This window comes from Cinclus cinclus, chromosome 3 (genome assembly GCF_963662255.1).
Source record: "Cinclus cinclus chromosome 3, bCinCin1.1, whole genome shotgun sequence".
Classification (NCBI taxonomy): domain Eukaryota; kingdom Metazoa; phylum Chordata; class Aves; order Passeriformes; family Cinclidae; genus Cinclus; species Cinclus cinclus.
This window is the reverse complement of record NC_085048.1, coordinates 21,454,126-21,471,682: the sequence shown is the minus strand read 5'-3', so window position 1 is coordinate 21,471,682 and position 17,557 is coordinate 21,454,126. Positions and strand designations below refer to the sequence as shown.

The 17,557-nt window shown below is 34.8% G+C and overlaps 1 protein-coding gene across 1 annotated transcript in view; it reads left to right on the top strand.

Moving 5' to 3' along the window:
• Positions 1–17,557, top strand: part of CSMD1 (CUB and Sushi multiple domains 1) — a 1,073,346-nt gene that overhangs the window by 976,037 nt on the left and 79,752 nt on the right. Inside the window, exons 47-49 of the mRNA XM_062489724.1 lie at positions 1,224–1,412; positions 5,504–5,650; positions 15,690–15,878. Of these exons, the coding sequence (XP_062345708.1) occupies positions 1,224–1,412; positions 5,504–5,650; positions 15,690–15,878 (525 nt within the window). The remainder of the gene's footprint in view (positions 1–1,223; positions 1,413–5,503; positions 5,651–15,689; positions 15,879–17,557) is intronic.

Sequence of the window (17,557 nt, the reverse complement as noted above, 5' to 3'; positions counted from 1 at the left end):
TTGTTTACTATCTTTTCCCCAACCCAGATCTTGTTCCCCTGCTTGGTGGCCTATTCTCACTTGCATGTTACATCCCTCCTTTACACTGACTGACCTATTTCTCTGTGACTGAACAAACTTTTTAGAGACAACTGAAGCTAATTTTCACCTCCAAGTTTGCAAAAGAACTTCTGAGGGAAATGGTCCAGTTTTTAATTTTTTTTTTTTTTTTTTTTTTGGTATTTATATGTGGATTATCCCCCGCAGTATACTTTTTCTGCTGATCACTTTTCCCTGGTACTCTTTTTTTTTTGTCTTTCACCTTTCATATAATAATAATAATAATAATAAAACTTTTACTTTATTTAAGTGCTTGTGTACTGTGACAGATGGTTGCCAGGAATACATTTCTGTCAGTATATGTTTGTGAATCTTACACAAAAAACATTGTTAAAATGAACACATATTATGAAACTGTGGGCAAAATGTATCAGACTTTAATAGGAGACAGATTTGAAAAAATGAGTCCTGCATGAGAGGCAAAATGTTAAAGAAAAATAGTGACTAACAATACTTCCTAATCAAACCAGTCTTTAGGATATAAAATTTACAGTATTTTAATATACTATACTCCTTTAAGTATGCAGAGATCATAAATGCCTATGAATACCTGGTGAAATTTAAAGTTCAGACTTTAAATAACAGGAGAAGTACTTGCTAAGAAGGTCTTACTTGGATGACTTGGAGGATTCTCTATCCAAAATGAACACTTTACATAAAACTTTTGTTCTTCCAAATGATCTGGTATGTCTAGATTTTTCAATATGTTGTCATGTTCATATAACAGGCATTGTTCTTAAAGATGGGTATTTTTTTCTTTTTTTTAAGATCTCAAGCAGAATACAATTTCCAAATAAAATATTTTACTGGTACTTCCACCTTATCTGTGTGAATGATTGCACCAACATATGTGATATCTTTGACTGAAACCACATTGGGCTCTATCATATTTCTTTCTGGATAGATGCTTTACTATAATTGATAAATTAATATAATGTTTCCTGAATGCAAGGTTTATGAAAGTGGTCCTGTTTCCATGCATATTCTAGGGAACTTTTTTCTCCTTCCATCTGGAATATGCTTTTAACATGTTTTCATTTGGAAACTGACCTTGAAGCGTGCATTTCATGGAGAAGCTCTTTGTTTCATTGCTATTCTTAGTGTTCTTTTTGTGTTCTTTTTAGCACAATGTCCAGCAAATGAAATTCGAACAGAATCATCAGGAGTGATCCTCAGTCCAGGTTATCCAGGCACCTACCCCAACTCTCAGACATGTTCTTGGACTATTAAAGTTGAGCCAGGATATAACATCTCCATTTTTGTAGAAATGTTTCAAAGTGAAAAGCAATTTGATGAGCTGGAGGTATTTGATGGTAAGAGAGATTTAAATTTTATCTAATTACACAAGAACAAATACTGGGTGGAGTGGGCCTTGATTTCCAATTGTTGGGTTCATAGTGCAGTGATATATGTGAAACTTAAACAATAATTCAGAATTCCTATACTTTTGCCTTATATCTAAATCTATTAGCCAATTAAAGTTTTTTGTAGATGTATTCAGGACAGAGAAGATTTTAAATTTTCTTAGGTATTGTTACAGGTGGAGCAGTAACAGCTCTAGCTTCTCTAGGAAAATCACAGTTTTGTGTTTCCTGGGAAATGTATGGAGGTGTCTGACAGGAGAAGTTAACACGCTAGTCTGTATTGGTTCTTTTCTCATGAAAAATTTTGGGGTTATAATTACATTTGTCCAATGAATGAAATTATTTGAGTCTAAATACTGAAATCTGAGTTCAAATATCCTGTCTTCTTTCTCCATAGCATAGCAGACCAGTGCTATTCACTGTTTAAATATACCCCTGTTGAAGTGTTCAACCATCTGTTTTGGGACAAAGAACAGAGAAATGACCAAAACTCATTTTCCAGTGTTGTCACCTGTCATAGGGCCTTACTTAATTCTTATTTTCTACTTCATCCTGAATTTATTGTGACTTATTATGTTCTCGCTGACTGACTGGGATAACTAGTGTATGATTGTTCTTAAATATATTTTTGTTCATTTAGAGACCTTTATCATATCTTCATTCATTAACCAAGAATATATTATAAATATGATAGAAACGATGAATATTCACTATGGGAGTTTCACAACATGAAAGAATATTAAAAGGTCACATCTTTTGAGGTATCTTGTTCTAAGTATTCTTCTGAAGGATTAGATTTTAATTTCTAAAATTGCTAACTTCTTTTCACTATTTGGTAGAAACATCCTAAAAAAATCCACAATATTTGTAATGCTTTTTAAAATGCCACTTCAATAGCATATTTTGGCTTCATAACATGTACGCTGGTCTGTGTCAAGTTAGTACAGAAAATAGTCTGCAAAAAATCTATTAAGTCTGGCTTTTCCTCCATTCCATTTTTTATCAAAGACAATATGGAACATTACTGGAACTTTTCTAGTGGTCTGACCACTTTGTTTTCTTTTGATAAATTTTGTTGAAATAGCATAATTTTCCTGATGCATAATTTTGTTTTCTTTCCAGTGAATTTAAATGTAATAAAACCAGATTATCAATAATAGATCTGAGAGAAGAACTAATGCCATTCCTACATTTTAAAGCATTTTAATTTCATGGCATGAAATAATATTCTTACAAATTAATCTCTACTGCAGCTCTGCAGAAGTAATTTTTTCTACCACCTACCAGCAACCTCAAGTGAAAAAGATAATGGCATATTTATAACCTCTCATCTACAGTACCATGTGGAGATTCCTGAGCTAGCTCTCAACACATTGATATTCTGATATGGCCCATTGCAATGCCTTGCAGAGATACTTGTTTGTGTCCCTGTGGCCACATTAGCAGTATGCTTTGCTAGACTTATTAGTTGTACATCTCAGCATGAGTTTTGGGGGGCAGAATGCTGATGTGGCTGTACTGCTTCCAGTGATGGCTATAACTCAATGTTGCTGCATTTTGCACAAATGTATGTCATTTCATGAGGCCTTGTGTGGTCCAAAACAGCGTACTTCATCTAGGTTACTAGAACTGTACTGATCTATCGATAACTGGTAAAGATCATCAAACTTTATGCAGAAACTGTATAAAGATTTGCAAGACAAATTTTGAAAAATTAAGGTTGCTGAGGCAACTTTGGAATGCAAACCACAGCAGGGACTACACATATCTGACTGCGCTGTACACTGTGCTTCAGCATTTGGGTGAGCTGATCAGGGTAAGCAGCCAGTCAGTAAAGTCACACTGGTCAACTGGGAGCAACAAGTCCATCATTACCAATCATACCCTTAGGAAATCCTATCTGGATTCTAAACCAGAGAAGCCATAAATGTTACGTGAACATAATTATTAAAGTATTTTGAACTTGAAAATACTGCATTCAGGCCATTTACAGTGAATAGCATTAATGTAATACAGAAAATATTCTTTTTTTTTTCTCTCTGAAATAAACCAAAACTGATCTGTCACTGAAAATAGAAGGAAATGCCAACTTTTATCTAATATTCAAGAGAACATCATATGACAGATCACCACACTGAAAGTTGAGTGTGTTGAGTATTTCCTTATATAGACATACTCTGGAATAACAAATAAATGTCAAATTCAAGAACAACTGAGTCATGCTGCAGACCTTCCTGAACAACATCTAAGAGGTGGCTTCTAGGTAAGGTGCAGAAAATGAAACTAACTCCAGGAGAAACAAAGGAAACTAAAATACATTGAATCAATCCTCTGTTCACCTAAGGACTAAAAAATCTGGTGTGGCATATGGTGCTGCAAAATAATTTCATGATCACTAATAAGGATTCTCACCTGATTTTAGGTAGTAGGTCTTTATTTGTAGAAGTGCAGTTTTTAGTCCCTTGAGAATTTTAAAAGAACATCTACATTCCAAACTATAAAAAGGGTATTAAACAGATTTACAAGAGCCAAAGTGAAGCACAGGGTAGCTGAGTCAAATGTCATGTTCCAAATAACTTTTTCAAGCAAAAATAGGAATTGACCTATTTCCTTATCTTTTATCCTACATTGTAATCATCAAACACTAACTCTGCAATATGATAAACAAACAAGTCATGAAACATTTTGATGTGGGCATGCTGAGCAACCTATGCCTAAAGCAATGCTTAATTTTCTTATTTTGTAGATGCATTTATTATAGAATTATAGATTTTTTTTAGTAATGCTTACTTAGTTGTTGTATTGTCAAAAGAGTGACTGAGAAGAACTGGGAGATAATTTTAATATTTACATTTTTGTGGCTTCCAGAGCCTCTTTTTGTACTTGAAATGTCCCAGTCAAAAAACTATATCTAAATTTTTATTGGATTGGACAGGGCTGACAACAATTGTATTCAGGTTTTAGGTGTAATTTGATTCAGTTTTATTTTCATGTAACATAAGAAGACCTGATCAGGCTGTAGCTGCTCAAACTCAGCAAGAAGTGAATGAAGAAGCTCTTTATTTTTAATAGTAACTCTTATCAAGATAATGTTGGTTGACATAGCTTTCTTTAACTTGAGAAAACATGGAGCAAAAGACATGGTGAGAATATGGAAGGGAGTGGTTCAGTTGGACAAAACATGGCTTAGTATGGAGAAAAAAAAATGCCATTTCATGTTTTAGGGAGCTTCTAGTTGGAGATTGAATTGATATATGTGTTTTGGTTTTTTTTTCTATTGCATATATATTGTTATACAATTAGTCCTGAAATCATTATCTGTGCCTCTAGGGTTTCTTACTGGTGAAGGTAGTGGTACAGGGCCAGGACGCAAGTTTTCAGGATCTTGTATTTCCCAAAAATGAGCCAAATTAAAATGAAAGTATAATAAACATACTAATTAACAGAACTGAGTCCTAGTGAAGCACGGAAATTCATAGCACTTGTACATATGTGTATTCCAAGTGAAAGTGTCGTGAACTTACAGGTGAAAGAGCTTTTTTTTAGCTACTGTGTTCATTGTGTAATATGGTAGTGTTTAAATCATACAAGATGTCCGATACCAAAGAATGTATAAGTTTGCTACCACTCACTAGTTAGAAAAGAGCTTAAATAAATAATAGATTTAAAAGGGCAAGGAGCAGAAACACAACCTCATTCAGTGTATTTTCACCAAATAGAAATTAATACCTTCTTTTATTTTATTCCAAACCACAACTTTTTTTTCAGTGTTCGTGGTGAAATCGCTAATTGCTTTATATTTATAAAAAATCCTGGTACAAACGAATGGAAATATAAAGTAATTATAGTGCTCTCTAGTGAAAACCTAAAACCAGATGAACAGTTTAAATTAAGACCTATTAGTTATTTCTCTGACAAGGAAGCGTTGGGCTATTTCCTATTCTACCATGTTCACTTTCACAGCTAATTACAATATGATAAGAATTACTTAAAATCATAGTACTTTAAAACTTCAATAGTTTCTTTATTCATCTCTGAAGGTTCTTCTGGGCAAAGCCCTTTGCTGGTTGCTTTGAGTGGAAATCATACTGGGCAACTGAACTTCACAAGCAAAATGAATCAGCTGTATCTCCGCTGGTCAACTGACCATGCAACCAGCAAGAAAGGATTCAAGATCCGTTACTCAGGTAACTGTTCGTGCTTTCTATTAAATTGTACTTTGTGGATGTGCTGTTGTCCACCTAGACTTAAAGCCATGACAACTGTTTAACATCAAATAGAACTTGCAATATAATGCCTGTTTCTCTGAAGATATTTTTTTTAAAACATATATTTTAAGGATACGAAATAATTATGAGTTTAAGATAAGCACAGAACTTAGTCTCTCCATTTTTTCCCAGTGTGCCAGAGATCTCCAGATTAATACTTCTCCAATTAATAATCCTCTCTGCACCTGTTCTCTTGTCTTGTCAGGTCCAGAAAGAGGCCTTTGAAATTTAGTGATAGGGATAACCCTTAGTTTTACAAAGAAGTACGCAGAAGTGAGAAGTTTTGATCCTCAATTGCTGTGCAGTACTTCAGCTGCAATTCAGCACACAATTATTAGGTTTACAATTTCCTAGAATTGCAGTTCACAACTGCACTAACGCTTCTCTATGTTCTTCTTGATGTACAAATAAGAAGGTGGGGGGTGGGGGGTGTTGGGATAAACCCCTCATTTCTTCAACAGGCTGCATATGGATCTGGTAACATGAAAATATGTATGTAGTCTATCAAAATAGTGCCAAAATTGTTTCCATTATTAATAATAAAAATCAAGAAGAAACATACTACAGTGCTGGATTACGTTTTATGTGTATATATGTGGACGCTTACTCAGTCTGCAGCCTGTTTATGATGTCTCCACACATACATCTACAGACACATTAAATGGCTTGGCTTAGGGATCATTTACATGATGTGAATAGTATGTGTGAGAGAGAAAGGTGATAATTGCTGTCATTAACGTTTGCTTCTGTGTTTGGACTTGATTAGCAATGTAAAGGTTGTGTGTGTTAATGTTAATGGCTAACAACTATAAGTGTCAATATAAATTAGGTAGTGAAAGGAATACTAAGAATATTTTAGAGGAACATTTCACGAAGCACCAGCTGTCTCGCATTTAGTCATGATAAAGATTCTCAGGGAGATCGTTTCTGGGGAGCTCACTCCTCTTCTGTACTCTCCATGCTCTGCCTGTCTAATTTCCAGAAAGTTTCTCTTGTTACTGAAACATAAGATCAGGGCTCAGTTTACAGCATAATTATGATTGTTTGGGGGATTTAAGAACTACGCAGAAACTGTTAGGAGTCAGGAAAAATTAGTAAAAACATCATCTTCACCTGCACATTTGCATAATTATTAGAGACAGACTGAAGCTGAGGGATGGGGAAAGGAAAACTTCTTTGAGGCATGCTGGAGATTAATTTAGTTTTTCATAGTAAGAAGCCAACTGCAGGACTGAATAGATGGATTGAGATTGTGCAAGAGGAAACAAAGAGAACCTGTCACATCATAGACCTCAAATGTGTGGTAGTGAAAGGAGTGGGCTTTCATTCATTAATTCAAACTGAGGAAGCAATATCAGGGTTACATGAATGGACTTTATGTGAAGGTTTTGTTTTGTAAGTATCAAATTATTAAAGAGACTGATTTTTGAGGAATGGCAAAATATTTTATACGTTTGCATGTTCACAAATCATGTTTTGCAGTACTGAAGAACTGGTCTGTAATTGCTAGGCTCAGTTCATCAATTCTTATGGCTCTAGCTATGACTAACAATAAAATAGGGGGACTGGAGACAGATATGCAATCCTTATGGCTATGTTTTAGGAACAAACAGCAGTTTAGCTTTTTCTGCTTCACTAACAGTCAGTGCCTGCATTTTTCTTTAAACTTCTGTCCATTTTACATGAGATTCAATGGAAATAATCAGCATGAAAGAAAAGTAACAGTGAGCGGCAGCATAAACAATTGGATTTGAATCCTAATGAGGGAGAGCAACATCATGAAAGTAGGAAAAATACAAGATCTCAAAAAAGGCTATTGATACTGTGGCAGCTGTAACTAAGCCAGCAGGCTTCCTCATGATGAAGAACCTATTGAAATGGAATATTGCCTCCCATAACCTTTCCCTTCTCTCCAGCTATGCCTGTGCACAAAATTTTGTAAACTCTGGTTTTGTCACAGCTAGATTTCACATGTAGTTACAAATTTTATTCACTGCTAAAAAGTGCTAGAAGCTTTTATGGGAATGTTTAATGTTTTATACAACTTTAATTGTGTAAGCTGTTAGCTTACACAATATATAAATAGTATGTTTACTATTATGTATTATAAGACTTTTTGCTAAATCTCAGTGGAAAAATGCTGAGACTTTACAGCAGACGGGTATTCTTTTAAGGGCTTTGACATTTTACAGAGGCAATAACATAGATTTTAGTCTAAATTATACATTTCCTAATGGCACTAATGCCTAGATATTAAATTATCTCTTTCTTAATCTACAGAGTATCTGCATAGCATCCCTCAATAATTTATAATCCTGTATACACATTCCTACCCATGCAAGCTAGGATAGAAGAGGTAGATGATTTTTTTTTTTTAATTAGTAGACCGAATGAAAGTGCACTACAGTACCTGGCATATCCACTGGAGACACAAGGACTTGGAACCAGATGGGAACTTCATTTGCTACTTTTCAAACTGGCATTGCCACTGTAACATTTACATTCTTTTGTTTAATTTTTGGTTATTCATTCAAAAGCACATAAGTCAAGTGGTTACTTAGCTAATTTGTAACCTCCTGCCAATAGTACTGTTTCTCCTTATGCCTCAGGTTTAAGTGGACAGGTTTTTGCAGCAGGGGGGGTCTACAAATATGGCTTCTGTGAGAAGCTGCCAGAAGCTTCCCCCATGTCCAAAAAAATGAGGTTCAGCCAGTTCCAAGATGGACCTGTGGCTTGCCACAGATAGTGGTAGTGCCTCTGCAATAACACACTTCCAAAAAAAAAAAAATTTATATATATATATTGAGCAGCAGCTAGGAGAAGTGAGAATCCATGAGAGTGACAACTCTGAAGAAACTAAGGTCAGTGAAAATGGATAGAGAGAAGGTGCTCCAGGCACAAAACTGAATTTCCCTGCAGCCTGTATTGCTCTTTAACCCACTAAGGCTGACCCAGCTGCTTGCTCACTCCCCCCACAGCAAGATACAGGATGAAGTAGAGAATCAGAAGAATAAAAATGAGTAAACTTGTGGGATGAGATAAAAAGGTAAAGTTTAATAAAAACCAAAACAAATTCATTTTAAACAAAAGCTGCACATGCAACCATATCAAAATAAGGAATTCATTCACCACTTCCCATTGATAGGCATTCAGCTATCTCTGGGAGATCAGGGCTCCACCAGTCTTAATGGTGACTTGAACATAACTTGCAACAATGGTCCTTCGTTCTTCCTCTCACAGCTTTTATTGTTGAGCATAACACCATATCTTATGGACTATCTCTTTCGTCAGCTGGGGTCAGATGTCCCATCTGTGTCCCCTCCCAAATCTCTGTGTATCCCCCGCCTCCTTGATGGTGGGATGGTGTGAGAAGCAGTAAAGGCCTTGAGTCAGTATAATTCTTGCTCAACAGTGACATCCCTCTATTATCAACAGTCTTTTCATCAGAAGTCTACAACACAGCCTCATATTAGAGCCTTTGAAGAAAATGAACTCTATCCTGGACAAACCAGCATACCTGGGAAAAGAGGGGGGGAAGGGGAGGCCAGGCAGAGCAGAGGCTTTTCACAATTTGGTTTGATTTCTCATTATTTTACTCTGATCTGATTGGTAAAAGATTAAAATAATTTCCCCAAGTCAAGTCTGTTTTGCCTATGAAAGTAACAACTGAATGATCTATCCCTATCCCTGAGTCCACAAGCCTTTTGTTATATTTTCTCTCCCCTGTGCATCAGAGAAGGGGAGCAGTTCAGCAGCATCCAGCCAGGGTCTACCCAGCACACTTTTATTATGTTCTTTACCCTCATGTGTAATTGCAAGAAGCTTAGTTCTTCGCTATTCTATTCTTGTTATTTTTAAGCTTTGGGCATGTTAAACAAGTGATCCTACTCCCCTCTATTTCAATTTAAAATACAAGAATATTGATTGATCTTTGCATTTTAGAAGTGCCAAGGAAGCTGTGTGAAGAAGTTCATCAGACCCTGTATAATTGTTTCTTCCTCAGTTTGTAAGCTTTAAGATGGTGATTTGCACAGCAGGACGGTCAAAGTGGAGGTTTATACAGTACTGCAAATCATGAAAAAATATCCAGGATGTTTTACAAATGTTGAACCACAGACAGAACAACTGTCATATAAATGGCAGGTTATTTAGTCAGATATTTAGTTTTGGAAAGGGCAGAAATTCACAATTGTGTCGCTAAAGAGGGACTAGGCCTTTGAAAATTTATCTTGTCTTTTCATATTTTTTATTTTTTAGATTTAAAATAAAATGCAAGAGAAATGACTGCTTGCTCCCCTTTTGCTACTTGGTTGAGTGTTGTTCTCCATTTTGATCCTGTACATTTTAAAGTGAAAAGTAACATATGGAATGGATTGTCCATTAATTAAGGAAGTGGTTTAGTAATCAGAAAATATATATTTAGTTTTCTTATGTGATCTTACCTACTTTCTTTAGGCAGTGTCCAATTTCTGATCTTTAAAGCGAGTGTGACAGTAGTCCTCTACTACTGTGGAAATTTAAAGAATAGAAGCATAAAGACAGAAGACTCCCTGGTAATATGACAAAGTAGCCAAAAAGGGAAAGTTATAAGATGGAGTATACTGAGGTGTGACTTTTTATTTCTCAACATGTAATCTCAACAAATCTAGCATGTAAGGTAAACAGAGCAATGTGGTATCTAAAGGAAATTTTTTCCTTTAGTTATGATTTCAAACATAGTACTGTTTCTGTGAATACTTACAAATATGTTCTTCATATTATTTTTTTTGACTGCAGATCAAAGATACTGCTGGGAAATCAAGTCCTTTGCTAAGATAAATTCTTTGATAAATTTTTGTAGATTCCCTGTAGAGAGTGAGTTCTACAAAATCATCTGGGAGGGTTGGAAATGGAGTTTAAAAGAATTTTAATTTTTAATTGGGAATCATTTAGTTGGACTTCCCTGAGACAGTGTCTCAAGCAGTAAAGAAAAAAAAAAACCCTTTAGCATAAATGTTTAAATGTTCCAGTTCTTAGGAGAATATGCTTTGTTAAAGGAAAAGTGTGGTCCTGCAAAGACAAGGTCACTGTTTATATGTGTTGCTGTCCACACATCCATTGTCTAGTAATATGTGATTTAGCCAGCAGCTATTATCCTGTTGGTACAGTGGCAAATTGCAAAAGTTCTGATGTTAAGTGTGCTCAATGTTTTGATTATAAGTGAGTTGAAAATGTTCATTATGTTGCCTTACAAAATACACTGTTATCTGAAAGGTCTTGAAAGAATGTGGACAATATGTCATTTGGAAAAGTAAATTAAATCTATAGCTGTAAAATTATTTCAGTCCCCGAAATGGTCATAGAAGTTTATTACATTTTGTGGTAAAACCTTGTCATTCCTAGATGAGAGCACTCCTGTGTCATTATACCTATTTCAGCTAAGCGTCCTGTGATTCCAGGACAGATTTCCCTCAAAAACTGGCTGGGAGAAAAAACAGCATTTTATCACAGTGGTCCTTGACACAAGGCTGCAGTATTTATGAGTTCACTGTACAGATTTTGCTTAAGGTCAAAATTTTCACTCAGCTTACTGTATCTGTTGTTTTGAGTCTGGTATTCTTCAAGCATTTGCTTACAATTCAGGTCTTCAGACATTTATTTATTGCTTTGTGTGGTTCTTCTGTTAATATGTCAGTTCCTGTGTTTCTTCTGTTAATGTCAGTTCCTGATCCTAGAAATTGTTATGTGTACTTCATCCTGAGCTCTGGAGTTGAGTTTAAAATTACTAAAATATAGATTAAGAAGGAATTGTATGTAGACATCACTATTCCTTTACTACATCAACAAGTACTTTTTAGAGTTGTAAAATGAAATACATCTTCAGAAATTTTAGATAATTTGCTTAAAATGCTTTTCTCCTTTTCATGCTATCTAAACTTAGACAAAATACACTGTTGTGAGTGTCAGTCTTTTCTATTCATATCATGTTGCCTTGGTAGCACAAAATACTATAGCTTTAGTGGGACTTTTACATGGATGTGGATTGCTTGCCTGTAACCTTGTTGCTGGCTTCTGACTTGCTACCAACCTACCGCTAGTACTTTAAAATGTCATTATTAAGAATTTCTGTAAGAGTGGAAGATGTGTTTGATCTATGTTAAAAATATTTTAAATTTATATTTTAAAATTTAAATATTTTAAATTTTATCCAAACACACATGATTTACATCACAAAATGCATGTTAATGTGTTGCAGAAACACTCTTAAACAGTCATGAAAGTATAAAGTTTGGTACTGTGGGAGCACAGCCCCTTTCTGATACCTGGGATCTCTTCTGTACTGCTATCTGGTGAACTTTTCATTGTACTTCAAGGAATCCACCTCACTTCATGTAGTCCCATTCATCATACCTTTTTCGTCCCAAACCTTATACTCATTATGGTCAAAATACCTCTGCCAAGACAGTCTAGCTGTGGTCCTCAACCCTTCTTTCTGATCTTCACCTTTTTCTACCCCTCCCTACAAATCAGAGGGGTAAATTTTAGTGGTAGAAAACATAAGTTTTTTCTTTATCCAGATTTTACCTATCTTTCTTTCCCATCTAGCTTACCATCTTAATTTCTCTTGCTTCCTCTTTATGAAGACTCCTGTAATTTGTTATCCTCTTCCTTCCTTTCTTCTGTCCCTGATCTTCTCTTTCTTTGTCTCCCACTAGTTAATTTCATTTGATTTTATAAATTTTCCTTTCCAGTTTCTCTCCCTGAATCACTGGTCTCCAGTCCCTACCTTCCTGTTTCTCATCTCTTTGCACAATCTCTCATGGCTTTTCTTCCCCAGGTGCTCTTAAATCAGCACCTTCATGTCAAATATTCTTTCTCTCTTTTCTCCAGTTATAACCTCCCTGCCCTGTCAAACGTATCTCATAATTTTATATTCACACTCAAACATCTGCCTTTAACTTTCACAAAGCTTTACGAAGGCATCTCAGTTCCCAGATCTCCTCTTCCCTATTTCCTACAGTCCATGAACCTGCTGCCACTCACTCACCTTGGGTTGTCAGGTAAAGTGACAGGTAAAGCACTGTTACTGATTAGTAACCGTAGGTTGAAGAGATGGTTGAAAACAGAAAATATACAGGAGTTATCAAGGTATCTGGGAAAGGAGGATATACTTTTCTGTAGAATATCTGCAACAATAAACTTTAGGAATTAAGTATTTTCAAAAGGATGTTGAAGTAAATTCTGAGTGATATTGCTATTTTGTCTTCCTTCTTGTTTTTTTTCGGCAAATTTCTTAGTTCAAAAGACGGTTTTTTGTTTGACTCTTCTCTGAACACCACTTGATTCACTGGAGAGCTTAAACCATGCTTTGGGGCTCAAGGCATTATTTATTGTTACAATATACGCAAAAATCATGACTGATGGATTTCCTCTTTGGCTCCCAAGGAAATTTTCAGTATTTGGACATCATTCTGTGCAATTTAGCAGCCTGAATGTTCCATATTTCATGTCATTTTAAAGCTTCTCTGGAAACTTTAAAGCTTCTCTCTGGATGGTCAGATATATATTTATTGTTGTAATTAAGCACAGCTAAAACATGGCAATAAGTACCATGGCAGTCAGAACATGAAATTTAACCTGTTATGCTAAAAATCTTATTATGTATAGAAAAAAGCAATTCTTTTATGTTTGGCCAAGAATTTACTGTTAGCAGAACAATGTTAACAGTTTAATAAAATAATTACTAGCCTAGATTAAATGGTTATATGAGGAGATACACAAAAGGAGACATTAAAGATACTATACAGAAAAACAGTATGGTCAGAATTGTTATACAGTGTTACTGGGCTACGGACAATATTTTATGCCTACAATTGCAGTACTGTTGTAATAAATTTGGAATTGCATATTTTATTAATGACTCACTGGCTTTTCTTAATATTTAGGATATTTAAAATTAAATGCTGTTAAGAGGTTACTGGAACTGATTTTAGAAGTCTTAATCTGCTTGTTTTGCAATAGCAATCTTATTTATTCCTGAATATGTTGAAAGGAAAATTAAAGTTGTGTTTATTATGTTTCTTTAAATAGGTCCCTTTTTAAAGAGTAATTTGATAATTAATGAAATTTAGTCAGGCAAGTGAGTGTCGCTATTCTTATAAAGGATGCAAAACATGGCCTCAAACAATTATTTTGCTGGACCATCTTGGCTTATTTATTTTCATTCTGGATTTAATTTTTTCCTTTATGACTTCTTGTTTTTTTTACAAACAGTCCCCAAGTTAAAGAATGTACAGAAATATCATTTTGAGAAGAAATATTGTTTCTTAATTGAGAACTATAGCATATAATTCCAACAATGGCAGTATTTTTCAGCATCTTTAATGCTGGACTTAGCTTTACTTCTTATGTTGGGTGTTATTAGAAATATTGACTTTGATAGGAAGCATTTCAGTTAGGAATATAATCAACTCTATGATCTCTGTCAATGATCAAAAGCTTTGCTCTTTAGGTGGAATTGATACCATAGGTTCACAGTAAGATGACAAAATATACATTAAAGATAAAAATTGAAAAATATAGCTAGATATTGAAATCTGTTTACCAAAACTTCTAATTATGCACTTGTGGGGGAAAAAAAAAAAAGAGAGAGAGAGAGAAACCAACTTCTACTGGATAATTTTCTACAGAAGTTAAAATTAATATCACAATATACCTAAGACACATTTCAGTATGATGGAGGGAGTATTCCAACAGTAGTTGCAGTCTCAGTCTCACTGGTATTGATATTTAGTTCTCAGTGGAGTTCAACAGTGTCTTCCCTGTGAAGAATGTTTAAAGGCTTATTTCAGTGGTGGATGTTCAGTCAAGTTTATTTTCAGAAAACCATTGTCCTGCCATGCTGCTTCTGAAAATATGATCTCAGTAAACTTGACATGGTGCATATCTGCTTCAAATATGCAGTGATTTGTACATCAGTAGGGAGCCTAGGTAATTTTTTCATATTACTTTTATCCTGTGATAAATGTTTGCATTCTACAAACAGAGTAGCAATTCCAATTCTATATATAGTGTGTCAAATTATACTGTACTTCTGCTTGATCTCAGTCTATTTCAGGTATCCATATTCCATCCTTACAGACAGATACTGCAAACTTATTTTAAAAAATGGTCTTACTCACTTTTTGACGTAAAAAATTTCTCACTTCTTTTACTTAACACATATCAAAAAAATTTCCATTTATATGTCACAGCTCCTCAAGGACTATGCTGGTGATGAAAACTCTGCCAAAAGTATTGCTAGAATAGTGATTAAAGTTTTAGCAAGATTTACTTTCATTTCAAAACTTGAACAGGTACATTCTGTCTTACTTCCTATGTAGTGTAAATTCAATATTTAAGAAGTTGAGGTACATTAAGTTACATTCTTTTAGTAAAAATTAATATAATTGCCAATATCTTTGGGAGAATATTTACAAAAAATTAACTGCATTTTAACATGAAAAAGATACAGCTGAAGAATCAGTGCATTGTTATTTGTCTTATAAATTTTTAACATATTTGACAGAATGTTTAAACTTTGACTTACATGTCCAAGTGCATTGGAATTTTTATTAAGCTGTCTATAATTGGTTTTGTATATTGTGTAGCTCAAAGAATAGTTTTGTATTTATAAAGTTTTCAGATTTGAAGTAGAATGTTTACTGTGCGCAAACTTACTGAACATTCTATATGCTTCATGATTTTAGCTTCCTTATGTGCAGTAGTATAAACTGGTTTTGATTGTAAATCTTCTGTTTGAACTTCATGATGTGTCTTTACAAGCAGTTGGAATGTTCACTGAGTATACCAAAAGCACTGAAAAGGTTTCAGTATTGATTTTAGTGGCATTCCAAGTTTATATATGTCATAAATAAACTTCATTTTGTACATTAAGTGCATTTGATTTGTTTTTTAACGATGTTTTTTTGGCTGTTAGCTCCTTATTGCAGTTTAAACCCTACTTTGAGGAATGGTGGAATTATAAACAAAACTGGTGGGCCTGCTGGAAGCAAAGTTCGCTATTACTGCAAACCTGGGTATAGAATGATTGGTCACAATAATGCGACGTGCAGACGCTACCAAAATGGCATGTACCAGTGGGATTCTCCTGTGCCAATCTGCCACGGTAAGATAGTGCTTTCTTCCTGAGTAGGCTTCTATAATCTCATTGTAAGGCTATTTCACAAAACAAAGATTGTCAAAATTGCTGTGTGCCGAGAGAGACACTGACATCATGACCTCATCCAAACACTTACGGACTTGTGTATTTCATGTGTGCAGAGCCGAAGCATTAAGAGCTATTCATGCACTCATATACAGACCAAATGAAAAATATGTTTTCAGTACTTTTTTCTTTAGCAATGTACCTACCTACAAACAGACCACAGGTCATGATGTTGTATAACAGAACGTTCTATAAAAATTCAGTAGTTATAAGGGATTACTTTATTATTTTAGAAAATAACTTTATAACCAGTGCTTTAAATACATGATTTTAAACATATTTTCTGGGGTTTTTTGCTGTTGCTTTTTTTTTTTTTTTTTTTTTTTAACTCCTGGAGCTGAACCAGTGTCTACTTTAGCTTGCTTCTCTTGTTAATAGTTGTTACTGTTTATCAAATGTATATGCCCCATCCCCGGAAGTGTTCAAGGGTTCAAGGCCAGGTTGGATGGGGCTCTGAGCAGCCTGGTTTAGTGGAAGGTTCCCTGCTCATTACAAGATTTTGGAACCAGATGGTCTTTAATATCTCTTCCAACCCAAATTGTTCTATGATAATATCAGAGACCTGGGGAAGAGGAAGAAAGCTGCAAATTCTATCGATATCATATGGCCTATTCTAACATGTGCCTGTTTCTCCTTTTGCTGTCTTTTATTTATAGAATGAAGTTATATTAACATTCATGTTTAAGACCATGCTTGATTAAAACTTGAATTTACTTGTTCATAACTTTGTAAGACATTAACATTTGTTTTTGTCTTCTTCAATAAAATATTTTGCTTGATGTTCCATTTTAGTGATGGTTCAGATATTTCTAAAATGACCATAAAATGATAGTATGGAAGTTCTATTTTGTGAATTATAAATTACAAAATCAAGAAATAAAACAAAACACAAAAACACCAAAAAACCCCAAACAAACAGAGAAAAAGGCCAGCTGAGATTTGGCATGATGCTTACTCTTCTGTTGAGGGTGTGCTGTTTTCAAGAAAAGTAAAAATCAGCAGTAATTTGGCTACAGTTGAAGAACTTGAAGGAATGGGGCACCCATCTTTTATACAGAGTAGTTTGGTAGCTAAATATTTCTTCTGAATGAGCATTTTCCTGCTTAGAAGGGCCATATGGCTATACCCTACAAGTCCAGGGAGAAACTCAGACTGCCACAAGCAGGGCCTGTGTATCTATCTATGCTTCTGGAATCCAGGATGTCTTCTAACCTCATATGCCCTCATGTTGTATATGGTATAATGCAACACATATGCCATATATGATTTGATACAGCATGTGATTCCATTTGATCTTCCTGAAGGTCACTAACTTCCTGAAGGTCCAGATCTGTGTATGATCTGGATGTGAGGTAAATTTAGGGACAAATGCTTCTTTTTGGACTTAATTGAATTGCATTTTGGGTGCCATTTCTGGTGCTGGCATCAAAACTGAAAATTCAGACACTTTGCACTAAAGAACCTGGTATAAATAATGGGCCCACAGCTTGGGATCAGCAAAGTGGAGGATAAAATCTGTTCCTTATTAAAATAAAATTGTAACATCTATACCTGGGATAAAATTTTGATTCATTTGCTTA